General features: G+C 33.9%; 1 protein-coding gene across 3 annotated transcripts in view; it reads left to right on the top strand.

The window, feature by feature from the left end:
• Nucleotides 1-14582, top strand: part of CSMD3 (CUB and Sushi multiple domains 3) — a 1083470-nt gene that overhangs the window by 979868 nt on the left and 89020 nt on the right. For all 3 annotated transcript variants that reach the window (XM_032609830.1, XM_032609829.1, XM_032609828.1), the window contains 3 exons: nt 8266-8346; nt 9303-9416; nt 14117-14305. In XM_032609830.1, coding sequence (XP_032465721.1) covers nt 8266-8346; nt 9303-9416; nt 14117-14305 — 384 coding nt within the window. The remainder of the gene's footprint in view (nt 1-8265; nt 8347-9302; nt 9417-14116; nt 14306-14582) is intronic.

The following is a 14582-nucleotide window of genomic DNA, read 5'->3' as shown; positions in this document are numbered from 1 at the left end:
ATGCTGAATATTGACAATTTTGTATAGCTCAACCCATGTAAGTGCTGTCATTATCACTATCATCAACATTGCGTTGCAGAGATGAAATGATTGGAGAGAATGAGTAATATACAGTTAGCATAGTTCCTAGAACAGTGTATGTTCAGTAAATATTCCTTTCCTTACAATATCTTACCTCACATATTAGTTTTTCTAATAGAGTATTTATATTTATTTATACTTATATTTTAAATGTTATAATAAGGCCCAATTGCCAGAGCTTAGAGAAGCCTAACATTTGAATCAACATCTCTGGCAATTTTACCCAAACCTTAAAATAACCTTGAAATTTGGAGAGGTAGCCAGGGGTCATGTTAAAAATTGACAGATGCCTTATATTCTACTAGCCCTAGTAGGATAATTTTCCTAAGCGTGCTTTCACCCTGACTCACCTTTTCAAGAACGCATGATGCCTTCATTAAATCAGATTTAAAGCTACCCTATCATCTGGTTCATTGATTCTTATTCCCCAGTGCCTACTCTGACTCCCATTAGATTCTTACTCTCACTGCCCCCTGAACTTCCATTCTTAAATGGTTTCTTACTCATCTTCAGTTCTTTAACTCTACCTATCTTAAGTCCCCATTTCTCCTTTTCTTGATACTTCAAACTCATAGGGATCACTACCATCTTTTCTATGATTGCACTTACTCTTTTCACCAAACTTTTCAGAACTTACGTATGCTGTATTGTTTTATATGCCTTGTGAGTTTAATAATAGTGAGTGCTTTTATGAGGACACAGATCACACTTATGCTTCTTAATCCTTTCATAGCTTTATTATTGACTAAGTAATTATAGTTTAGTCTTATGGTCATGTGTGTTCGATTCTTTTTTTTTTTTTTTTTTTTTTTTTTTTTTTTTTTTTTTTTTTTTTTTTGCTGTGCGCGGGCCTCTCACTGCTGTGGCCTCTCCCATTGTGGAGCACAGGCTCCGGACGCACAAGCCCAGCGGCCATGGCCCACGGGCCCAGCCGCTCCGCGGCACGTGGGATCCTCCCGGACCAGGGCACGAACCCGTGTCCCCTGCATCGGCAGGCGGACTCTCAACCACTGCGCCACCAGGGAAGCCCCGATTCTTTTTAAAATGTCTAATTGAGTTTATTTGAGCTGTCTTAGTGACAACTTTTAAAAAGGTTATTTTACAATTATGTACATGTGTGCTCATCCCTCCTCACAAAAACAAAAAAGATGCCTGTTTTCAAATTGGTATTAATATAATTAGTACAATTTAATATAACCGAAAATATAATATTCATATCCATGGCTCGTATTCAGTAGCTATAGCTTAGTGCCAAAATGAGCTCTCATAATGGTAAAAAAAAAACAAACAAAAAACTGGTCAGGTCATTTGGTACTTTTTCATAAGTTAACCAGGGAGATAATTCACTATTTAACACTTAGTTTAAGATGATTTAATATACCTAAGCTTAAAATGGTTTACTACCCCACTCAGTTTTCTTTATATTCTCTTAGTGATATAATAGCTCCTTCTGTTATGCCCAAACCTATAAGTCAGAAGTGGTTTCTTAGGACTTGTGTACTTATTTTATAAATTTAACAGATCAGTATTTTCATATATTTTCTTAAGGTCACATTAATTACTTAAGTTTTATTTATTAATATATTTTTAATATGTCTGAAAGGAGAAAAATGTGTTTTTATGAGATCTAGTCAGATATCTGTCTTTTATAAAACATCACCTTCATAAAACCTTTCATGATCAAAAATAACATTCACAAAAAGCTTTGGAAAATGAAAGTTCTATGCAATGAAGAAATAGGGCAGGCATAAATGTTGAGGCACTTTATCTCAGATACCGTATTTCTTCTTCATCTGAGGAAATCTGCTAGTCTTTCTCTGTATTACTATAACCGTAATTCCCTAAAGAAAGAGCTGAATTTTCTTTTTTTTTTTTTTTTGCGGTACGCGAGCCTCTCACTGTTGTGGCCTCTCCCGTTGCGGAGCACAGGCTCTGGACATGCAGGCTCCGGATGCGCAGGCTTGGCGGCCATGGCTCACGGGCCTAGCCGCTCCGCGGCATGTCGGATCTTCCCGGACCGGGGCACGAACCCATGTCCCCTGCATCGGCAGGAGGACTCTCAACCACTGCGCCACCAGGGAAGCCCCTGAATTTTCTTGATATCTGCCATAGAGTCAAGATGGGTTTGTCTTATAATAAATAATAACAGTATTCAGTCCTAATCAATGACTTCCTGAAAGTAAATTACACAAAACCTGTTTCAACTGCAAGTTTTTGCAGACATTAACTTTGTATAGTCACTCTAATAGTGATAGCTACCATTTGCTGAATACTTAATATGCCAGGCACTATGCTAGATGCTTTCCATGCTAATTTTTGTAATAACTCTGCAATATAAGTATTATTATCCCTATTTTAATAATTAAAGAACCAAAAGACAGAAATTTGTAACATATATAAAGCCAGAGAACTAATATATAGAAGGGCTGCCGGGAATTCAAAATAGGTCTGTCTGACTTAAGGACTGACCTCTTTTTAAATAATGACAACAATAACAGCAATCATAATAATAGCTAAACTATACTGAGTTCTTACCAAGTGCCAGGTAGTGTCCTAAGCTGGTATTATCTCATGCATAGATTATAGTTAATGGTATGTAAACATAATTTTTCTTTAAAAATTAACAATGATTTTCATTTTTATCAAGATAAGTCATCTCACTTTCTAGAAAATACCTCTCCTAATTACAACTTTGAACTTCGAACTTTTTAGTGCTTCTCTTCCCCAGGACCTACAGGCTAACAACAATATGTTGGTAGGTTTATCACAAATTAGTGTGTTCCTCTTTGTAGTTTCCAAAATGTGCTATGGTCCCCGTGTGACGAGAAAATAAGATAAGTTTATTGGGAATCTGACTTATGCCAACCACTGTAGTATAGCCAGAATATATATTTATTAATTTAAACAAAAGGTATCATTTTAATGCTTAAATCTATTATCCAGGGTACCTCTTTTTCTAATATCAGATATTAGGGAACCTCAATTATTACAGAAGATTTTCTTAGGATAATACAATTTAATAATATATATTATCCATTGTTTTCTGTTATTGGCACAGTTTCTGTGAATGAGTGGGTTGATTATATATTGAATTTCAGATTATTTTTAAGAAGTGTATTTTAAAAGCCTGTAATACCTTTTAGGTCATCTTTTAAGGTTATATTGCCTTTACAATGAATGCTGTATTTGGGGACAAGTATATTTAACTCCACAAAGTCTTATCCTAAAAGAGTCTACTGTAGATATAAGGACACATTTTATATAAAACATAAATCACCATTGCTTTGAACTGTGTGACCCCATTACCTCCCACAACGTAAAGATCAGACCTCCTTTCATATTTCAGTAGATAGAGCATTGAGCTGATGAAATGTTTCATTGTTTGATTTCCAGAGAGCATAGTGGGTATGAACATCATACAATTATATATATATACAGCTAAAAAACCAAACTAGTAAAACTATAATGATGAAAAGATATTGCCATTTACTATTATTTAAATGACTACTTAGTGATTACTTAAATGACAAAAAGTCATGTCAAAATTGCTTACCATATTTTGGTATTTTGCTGTGTGTGATAAGATGGCATTTTTATTCTACAGTATCTCAGCCCCCTCCAGCCAAAGTCCATCAGGAACATCTCTGTAGTTAAACAAAGTTGAGTTTATAGGCTCACTGTAATGTGTGGGACAACATACCATGAGAAACCCCATGGAGTCTCAGTGAGAGGGTGTTAGGTGGGCCTTGTTATAGGATTTGGGCTGTGTAAGATGGTTCTGGAAAGTTCAAGGAAGCATGCTTTTCCTCTGGGTTGGGTGCTCTTAGAAAATTGCAGCAGTTCTATAATTGGGTATCTTAATTTTTTTCTAGAAGGTGGAAGGTATGGAACACACCTAAAACTATGATTGGCGTGGGGTAGCAGCATTCTCTTGTACTAGCTGAGATGGAGGGATCTTGGTCATATTGGTGGTTTGGATAGCGTTTTCATTTTGTTTTATGGTTTTTGTTTTGTCTTTTCTATGCTCAGACATGATTTGGGAAAGGTCTTATTTTTGTCTTGTTCCAACAAGGTCAAAGAGCTATCATGTCTGATGTTAGTTGTTAGTTAAATTGATTACAGTCAACAGTAGAAAATCATGGCCTATCAGTTAGAGCCAAGGCCGGCTCCAAGCCAACAGCATACAGGGGCTGTGCTTTGTTTTCTTTTGCTTTGTTTTCTTTTGCTTTTTTTTCTTTAGTCTTTTCTTTTCAATGTGCAGAATAAAGTGATGGTTAAAGAGCTAAAACGTGTTCCTTCATAGCCAAAACAAACCAAACTATGGTAGTAAACAGAAAAAGGAAAATAGATACTGACAAAGAAAAAATTGTCACCTCTGATGTGCTCTGTTATCTACTAATGTGCCAGGCAACTCAACCATGTAGAGAAGAGACCTTTAGCACATTACTTTTCAGACTCTAATGGTCTCAGTACTAAGGTAGGATACTTTCCATTAGCTACTGGAATATGGGGAAGTCACTTCATGCAAAAGATATTGGAATTTTCTTATGGATAATTCAGGATATTTCCCAAAAGCTTGTTTACTATACTTCTGTTTTTCCATCTCTAGGAAAATACCTAGTAACTTCTTGTTGATCCATTTCTAATGATCCATTCCATTTCTCTGTCTCATCTCCAAATCTAGGGCTGAACATTTTCTCTTGAATTCAAAGATTCTCCCTTCTATAGGCAGAGAAACAAATGGATTATAAAATACTAACAGATAAAACGTGATATTTGTAAGTAATTTAAGCACCACTGAAACTTACCTGTATGGTTCATATCAATTCACTAGCAGACTTTCTCCAAAATGGAAAAAAAATTACTAATTATTTTTTCTTCTTAGTTAGAACTCAGATAGCATTTGTTTAAATACTCCTAACTCTACTTTCAAGTGGAGCTGCTTAAAGTTATTTTACATAACTTTTGAAATAGCATTACCAGAATTACATAACTGAGTATGTAATTATCAGTGCTTTTCCTCCTCCAAATCTTCCCCAAATCATGAAGTTATCATACTTGAAATAATCTGGGTCACCACTGAAGTACAACAGTGGTTATAGAGAACTTAGAATTTATAAGAGCACATAGAACATTTTCTTTTCCTCTGTTAAGAAATACTGCATCCTTATTTGGCAGAAAGGTTGTGCACTTGTGCTTCTGTGGTTTAGAGAAGGAATGGCAATTTGCCAGTGTCCTGTTGTGTCTTTTTTTGAAGAAGCCTTTAATATTAATAGCTCAATTGAACTGAAGTAGATAAAAGCAGCAGCATTCTTTTCTGGAATTGGGTTGGTTATTTCATTACAAAGAAGATAGGAATTGAAAAATAACCAAATATATTGCCAGAATTAAACTCTAAAGTGATTTTAAGAAGCAAATTTTTTGGACCAGGAACCAGACATCTGTACACATTTGAATGAAAACAGAGCACTGTTCAAACAATGGTCATCCTCAAAAGATACTGACATGCACTCTAACCCACAATTGCCTCTGTTTCATCCCCATTTGCAGTTTTAGAGGTACTTTTTAGGGAAGACTATTTGTTTAGAGACTCTTTCCCTCCTGAAAAAACCTATATTTTGTGTATTACTTAGCAAATATTTGTTGGATTATAAGTAAAGTGAAAGGAGCTTATTACTCAATTGTGAAAAAGACACATGAAGAGTCTCCCTTATGTTACTTAAAGCCTAGATGGAGTCACAAATAGTGAAAAAGTAAACTAATAAATGGAAAATAATAAATGTTGAAACAAGTCATGATATCCAGTTACGGGCAGAATTGAAACTTTTAAATTGTATCATAGTGCTCGCTTCGGCAGCACATATACTAAATTGTATCATCAAAATTTTAAATAGCACGAGCATGTATTTTAGTCCATGTTTTCCATGGATTGTTCTATTTAGAAACAGTTCAAAGTGATGATCATTAATGAAAAAACTGCGTAACATAGATATTTACACATTTAAGCTAAATCTGTGTTCTCTTTTACATGAATCATTTTATTTGACATGCCATTCACCTTTAAGACACCATTGACTTATTTAATAACTATGCAAGGGCATCGTATCCTACATGTCATGATTGTATGTTCTACAAAACAGTGTTCTGTGATTAGAAAATAAGAGTAAAGGGTAGGAGGAGGTAGGTAGTGAAGAGCTCAGAAGACATGTTTATCCTGGTGATGTAAAATTGGGAATTGAGACACAAAGTCAGACTTGAAGTCAAAAGGATCAGTGAAATCACTTAGGTGGAGATTGTAGAAAATTTGTTCGAAGGAAAGTTTATTCAGAATTCAAATCTATAAAATTGATGAAAATAGAATTGCTCTTATTGAGGTAGAGGAAGGAGGTACGGACATTACACCTCCTCACACCCTCCATGACCCCAAGGTGATCCCTTGTCTCTAGGGACAGTTTATAAAATGCTGATGTTACCAAAGAATGGAGAATAAGAGAATTTAGCTCACATCACCCACGCGGTCATGGGAAAATAACACAGTATCTCTGAGCATCATCTTCCTCATAATAATGATTTCCAACCTCTAGTCTTTTAAACTCTCCAGCTAAGTTATCTAAGTCATTCTAAGCAGGTTCTACAGATGACAGGAGTCATGAATTCCTCATTGATAAAAATGTGCTTCTTCTTTAAAATAAAATTTTTGATTAGCATGAAGAATAAAAACAAGTTTACAGGCAAACAAAGATCAGGTAAAATGCTCTCCTCTAAAGCAATTATACTCCAATAAAACAATGAATAAATAAAGCATAATCTCATAAGGATTTCTCCCTGTATGGCTCTCTGTATCTTCCTCTCCCCCTTCCCTTACCTCTCTGGCATTTCTCACAACTACCTTTTACCTTGATAATTGTAATTTTTGCTCATGTTTCCTCCTCTATCTGAATGCTCTTCTGCCAATGATTACCCTTCAGCACTGGAAAAAATCTTACTCATCCTTTAAAATTTATCTCATTCATTTCTTTTTATCGGAATTTTCCTTAACTAGTCTAGTTGATATTCCTCAGTACTCTCATAATACTCTCACAATAGGGCCCATACTGAAGATATGGGCTTTCAAGTTAAAGGACATAGGCTGAGCTTCTGGATAAACCCTGTACTAGTTGTGTGATCTCGGGCAAGTTACTATGCCTTTAAACCTCCTTCTTTTTATCTCCAAATTGAGGTACATAAAGAAATTAACTCCTAAGTTTAAGTAATAAAATTATGCATATAAAACACATTTTTCTTCAAAGGTTATAGCAGCATAAAATGTGTTTCTTAAATTAATAATAGTATATTACATCTTTGAAGACAACTAGTGAAAACAAGGCTTTAATCAAGCAAACAATTGTGATACAGATATCATATAGGGCCAGTAGTCATGATACTTAGATTCATAGAGACCTTTTTTCAGTGGCCTTTACCTTATGCCAAATAAGAATCTACCTAATCTAATGGGATGACCAGTTTAGAAACATAAAATTTAACATAAACATACTAATCTAGCATGGTGAAAGAAGGCTCCGGAGCCAGACTGTCTATGTTCAAATCCCAGCTCTGCCATATTATAGCTGTATGAGTTGGACAAATTCTTTAATTCTTTTAACAGTTTTTCTTTTATATAATGGGAATAATTATAGAACTCGTTACATAAATTAAGTAATAAAATAAATAAAATTTTTGTGAAGACTAAGAGTTAATATAAGTAAAATGTTCATAATATTCCTTGGAATAGAGTAAGCCTTGAGTATTGTTCACAATTATGACTGAATGCTAGGTACTTTGCTAGATGCAGGGAATTCTGTGATGAACCTTGGGAAGCTAGGCATTGAGCACATAAACAAACATGAGTGTATAATTCCAAATTGTGATTATGCCAAGATAGAAGCACATAATCAGAAGGACTAGAATGAGGGTGAGAAATAAGGAGTTAAAAGGTAAGCATTCTTACCATGGGAAAATATTTAAGGAATGATTAATTTTCCCTCAATGTTGTAGCATTTTTTAAAATAAAGAAATAGTTGAAACTTGATAAATTTTACCATATATTTTTATTTTTATAAGTAAACCTTATGTAATTTTCTTTTTTCACATATGTGAATATGTATAGCTGCTCAGAGAAGGAATAAACATTGTCTATTTTTATAGCCTATCAACTAAGAGTGTGTCAATCTCCACCACCTGTACCCAATGCTGAAATTTTGACAGAAGATGATGAATTTGAAATAGGTAAAGTCTGCTAAATTACTTTCAAAGAAAACATACTGTGAGCAGAGGTATTTACTTTAAAAGAAATAAGAATAAAGAATAGTAGCAGCCTGTCTTAGACCTTCTTTCCCTGGATCGATGGGGATTGTTTAGAATTCTTAAGACTGGGTAACAATGAAAAGAGGAAAGGGAGTATTAGGCAAGAAGAAAGAATTCTGTATTTCCAGGATGTACAGTTAGAAAACAGTGCAGGAATTTGAACCATATAACTATTCTGGTAGTTCCTTCCAAAGTATTATTTTGCTACCTTCCAACACTGTAGTGTTGAATTCAGGCATAAACCTGATGTGTATAATGAAGGATATGTAGGGTGTATTAGAAGACATGTTTTATTTCCATGTCTTTGAAAACAATTGGTTGGTTATGCTCAAATTGATCGTAAATAAAGTCCTTTTAAAATTTGGTTGGAAATTTAACTGTAATAATATCTAATAGTTTGAAAAATTATGTAAGAAAAGAAGACATCCTAATGTTATCATAATAAATTTTTATCATTATTATCCTAGTAATATTATTATTTGTTGAGAAATGTAAGAAAACATCAATGACCAATGTACATCTAATCTTAATATCAATAACTAGGAATCTCCTTTTAACTGCTTGATATATTTTTAATGAATACCTTACCAGTACCAACTGGATTATTTCCTTGCTACTATTGCTTATATCTAACCAGATTGCCCCAGTACAGTCTTACTTGTAGTTTATTATTGGCTTCAGTTCTGATTGGTCAGTGCTTATGACATACTAGTAGTTCAATATTTTGAATGTCATCACTGCTTATAACTAATAGAATTTTTATATTGATTGAAAATGACTGAAAGAAAAAATATTCTAATTTTATATCGAAACATGTTTATTTTAACCATTACCTTGTTGCTTATCAGAAGCCCCTTCTACATTTTTTTTTTAAATAGGTGATATTATTAGGTATCAGTGTCTTCCAGGATTTACTTTGGTTGGTAATGCAATTCTGACATGCAGATTAGGAGAACGACTCCAGATGGATGGAGCGCCTCCAGTTTGTCAAGGTACCAATTCTTATGATTATTTATTTCTAAATATCTGTTTTATGTTTAATTCAGTACTAGCAAAATAGAGAACAATCTATTTTATATAATTATATATTTAACTGACAATAATGTTAAATATTATACAACTCATAAGTGGTATTTTTCATTCCATTATTTCTCAGATTTAAGTAAACATTTTTAATTCATCCAAGGCTTAAGTTTTCTAGTTTATCCTAAACTCAATTCAATCTATTTAAATTATTTTTGCTGTGAGGAGTGGAAATGGAGGTAGAAAGCAAGAAAAATCACTTTAAATAAAGATTCCAATGTTGACTGCAAGTAGTTTCTATTCTGGCCACTAGAATCATTAAACTTTTTTGAGCACCTGTTAAGAATGAGGATCTGAGGGAAAAAACAAACAAACAGAAAGTTGTAAATGGTCCCTGCTGTGAAAGCAACATAGTGTAAGGGATATGACAGCCATACAGCTTGTAGCAATACAGTACTAAGGAAACAGGCCAGGGAGCTATAGAGTCACATAATTTTAAACTGTTTATAGCACAGGGAAAGCTGGATGGAGGCATTGCTCCCTGAGTCATAGGTTCCAAATGAAAAGTGATACTTACTTTGGTAGAACTAAGATAGGGAAAGTGTGGTCCAAGTGACAGAGGTATATGCAAAGACACAGAAATGAAAGACAGTGAGGTACAGACTTCAAGGCATTCACTATGTTATAAGGGCAAAACCATGATGGATCTTGAATGATGTACTGGGATTTTGATGTTCAGGAATCATGTATTATTAACTTGTATAGCTCCTAGGGCCCATAACAGTGCCTAACACATAGTAACTAATTATAAATATTGGTTAATTTGAATAAAATTGAATTGAACTTGATTATACATCTCCAGATTTTCTTGGATTACTTCCTTCACTGGGGTTTATTCTTGAGAAATAGAAATCTGTTTTATGCAGTATCTTAACTGTTACAATGAGCCTAAAACAAAAATTCTGTTTATTATTACAAGCGTGTTGTAAGTAGGAATAAGCGTTTGATTTTTCTACCTCACTGGAATCCTTATAAGAAGATAGAAGGATTTTCATAAGGGGCTTTTACAGTATCAAAAAGAAAGACATGTTTGGAGGTATAACCAGCAACAATATAAGAATTTTCCTTGCTCTTAGTCAATGATTTTTTTTTTTTTTTTTTTTTTTTTTTTGGGGTTTGCGGGCCTCTCACTGCTGTGGCCCCTCCCGTCGTGGAGCACAGGCCCTGGAGCGCAGGCCCAGCCGCTCCACAGCATGTGGGATCCTCCCGGACCGGGGCACGAACCCGCGTCCCCTGCATCGGCAGGCGGACTCTCAACCACTGCGCCACCAGGGAAGCCCTTAGTCAATGATTTTTATAGGCCATCTTAAAGTTGTTTGTTTATTCTGAAGTCTACCACCTTTACTCCTGAATGAACAAGCAATTACATACCAGGATTTCTTCCTTGACCCAATGTATAAACTTCATTGTGAGCTCTTGGAGAGCAACACTTCTTTTTTATATATCTGGATCCCAATTCAATATTATATTTAATTAAAAATACAAAACAGTTTTGTTATTTGAGTCCCTCATCTCTCAGATTTTCAATATCATATTTCTAAAATCAGAATTTCCTGTAGATTAGTAAATGTGTTTCTTCTTATTCTATCTGCTCTGGAGATACAAAAAAGGATGATCAATCTTTGTCTCATAATAACACTATGGGTACTAGCTAAAAGTTAATTATCCCTCAGAATGAGTTTATGCAGCGTTACTATATTAATTAATTGACCAGGCACTTAAGCTAAAAAGCTGAGTTAAAATTTTGTTTGAGTTAATTCATAATCCCACTAAAAGATTGTCATTCATTTGGAATCTGTTGTAACTAATCTATACTGTTTTTAGTCTATTTTAAATTATTTGATTTTTTCACTTTTCCTAAAAGAGGCTATATCATTTTTGTTATTCCTCCCTGGATCCTCTTTAGTTCTTTATATCACACTTAAAACATGGAAAGCAAGTCTAAATATGGTGCTCTTCAAAGGGTTTGATGTAAATGAAATATAATAGGTAACTACAGATAGTTAAAAACATGGGGTCCATCTAGCTGAATATGTGAGACTTTCTGTACTTTAAACTTTCTGGGCATTAGTTTCCTCATACGCATAATGGGGATAAGAATTGTAGACATTTCTTAAGGTTGCTGTGACAAGTAAGTGATATAATGAACAAAAGGTGCTTAACAGTATCTAATGTACACATATTTACTCTTGATGATTGTCTTACTCTTGACGTATGTTGGTTAGTGTGAGAATAGGTTAATTTGTGTATTTACAGTAAATTATATTGAATCATACCAGTTTTTCAAAAGTAATATGGAATATTTGTTCAATTGAAAACATGGGGACCATTAAGATACAGCACCTGCTTTTCAATAACAATAGCCTGAGAAGAAAATCAAAAAAGTGATGAAATGATAGCCATAAAATTGCTAACTGCAATAACAGAAGCATACATGACAGAGGTACCAAGAAGAAAATCAACAGTTCTCCTTGGGTTGATGGAGGAGAGGTTCAGGAAGTGTTTGTTTCACAGAGGATGAGACTTGATCTGGGTTTTGAGATGTGCTAACATTTCAAATGCATCAGACAAGAGTAAGACTTTGAAACAGAAGCACTAATGGATAGGCTGAGTTCAAAAAAATTATAAGTCATCCAGTATGTTTGGAGCATTCTGTTTCAGAGGAGGAGCTGCAGAAAACAAAGCTGGAGAAGTAGGCAGGGACTGAAGTTGAAGGGCTTTGAAGGTGCTGAATGGCTTTTAGTAAGGGAATGACATGTTCAGTAACCCAGTTACTCACTTAGTTAAATATTTCAGAAGTATTAAACAGCAGGGCGCACACAACAGAAACCCTTTCTTAAAACTTACTTCAGTTTGTCATATGGTTATATATCTTTTATTTCAATATGCCATAACTATATATTCACTAATGTTCTTCATCTTTGACTCAAGTTTTCCATTCCATTTCTAGCCTTCAAGTTTCGTTGTTTATTTATTTATTTTACATATTTTTCATTTTGTGAAAAGCAAACATCAGGTTTCTCTTTTTAGACTGAGAAGGACTTAATACTATTTGCTGAATTATTTTTTTTTAAATCTTGAAATCACATCCAAGAAGCAAATGTCTTAGATTCAAATAAGAGAAATAGAAGTTTAAAAAAAAGAAAGGAAACAACTCTTAGATTAGCTATACTGTATTCTATAGTAAAAATTTAAATATCTGTATATGAAGTTATGGCAGTTATTTTCAAGTTATTTCAAGTTATTAACTTGATTAAAGAACAATCATATGTTGCCATAATTCACTATTTTACTTACTCTTTTCTACCCCTATACTACTTGAAGACTTTATGATTCAAAATATTTCATGTCCTTCCACCCTGGAAATGACAAATATATAAATCCTTCATCTATTCGTCTGTATTTTAGCAACAGTATTTGGTATTTTGAAGCCTAGTTTATTTGAACAAACATTGAGAAACAAGGATGTACGCAGTAATAACACTCAAAAATTGGTCCAAGCTACATTTAAAAACTATTTATCAGTGATATACATAGGACATTTTACTGTAGTGGCTACAGTGGCTTCCAGGTAAAAAGTTCTATATCATATTGAACTAAATCCTGTTTGGTATATATTGGTTTACTTCTATACTGTTTGGGCTATATTGAGCACTTCCAGGACTCTTCCCACACCATAAAACTCAAAGTCTTAAGTGAAAAAAAAGGGCTGAAATGGCATCATTTGAGTGGTAAGGATTTGATCATCTTGGTCACATTCTCATTCGAAATGCAAATTTAAGTATATGTTTCTATTTGGTCCAATGCATAATGCTATTGAGGCCAACAATTAAAGTATAGTAGTTTACTATACCTTGGAGATACACACACACACGTGCACACACACACACACATTCTCAGGATGTACAGCAGAGGTACTGTTATGAAATGAAGGGCTGTGCTTTGTCTTACACTTATGATCTGGAAATAGCAGGAAGAACTGAAAGGTAACTGGTGACCCAAAATTGTGTTAAGTCCTCGTGGCTTAAGTATACTCATGAGATTAGAAGTGACTTTGCCTGGAATGAATACTCTGAGATGGGGCAGTTTCCTGTCTGTCCTCACATACCTGAGTGAGTTAAAGTTTGAGGACAGAAGAAAAAGTAAGGAAGGAAAAGGACAGGGTAAAGACATAGGCAAGAGAGGCAGAGGGGAGAAAACGTAAGAAGATGAAGGAAAATAGGGAAAATAATATAAAGAAATAGAAGGTAATAAAATACCTTATCTTTCTATTATCTATGTATTTATTGTCCAGAAAAATAATGTATCTTCCATGTAATAATAAAAGGAAATTAATACCATAAAATTTTAGGTCATTCCTCCATATTTTGAACTGCAAGCTTATTATACAAGTTGTCTTTTTATACAGATAGCTCAAGATATTATCTCCTTTATTGTTATTTAATATGAAGACATTTAAAAACTGGGTATTTAATGCAATTTTCACTTAAATACATTTCAATTAAAGTATTGAAATGCAACTTTAAAATGCAACTTTCAGTATTTAAAATGCAACTTTCACTTAGGTCTAAAACACTAGCATCATCTAATGGTATATATTTTTTGACAGTGGTCTGTCCTGCCAATGAATTACGCCTGGATTCTACGGGAGTCATATTGAGCCCTGGATATCCTGACAGTTACCCAAATCTTCAAATGTGTGCTTGGAGCATTTCTGTGGAAAAAGGATATAATATTAGCATGTTTGTAGAATTCTTCCAGACAGAAAAGGAATTTGATGTTCTTCAGGTGTATGATGGTAACTATGGGTTATATTTACTGGATATTCATAAATTCAATTCAACTACTCTAATTATACTTTCAGACCTTCAGTAGAAACACTGCTTATATGATTTTATTTTATCTTATGGGTATTTTTAGAAGTATCAACATCAAACTTACCTATATACCATATGAAAATTGTAGTTAGCTTGATTATTATGTTATAAATTGTAGCTGCTTTAGCTATGGAATTAAAATGTTTAAACAAACATTTTATGTTATGTTTTAAGTTATTATTGATGAAGTAAATTGGT

This window comes from Phocoena sinus, chromosome 17 (genome assembly GCF_008692025.1).
Source record: "Phocoena sinus isolate mPhoSin1 chromosome 17, mPhoSin1.pri, whole genome shotgun sequence".
NCBI classification, from domain to species: domain Eukaryota; kingdom Metazoa; phylum Chordata; class Mammalia; order Artiodactyla; family Phocoenidae; genus Phocoena; species Phocoena sinus.
This window is presented reverse-complemented; position numbering and strand designations above follow the sequence as displayed.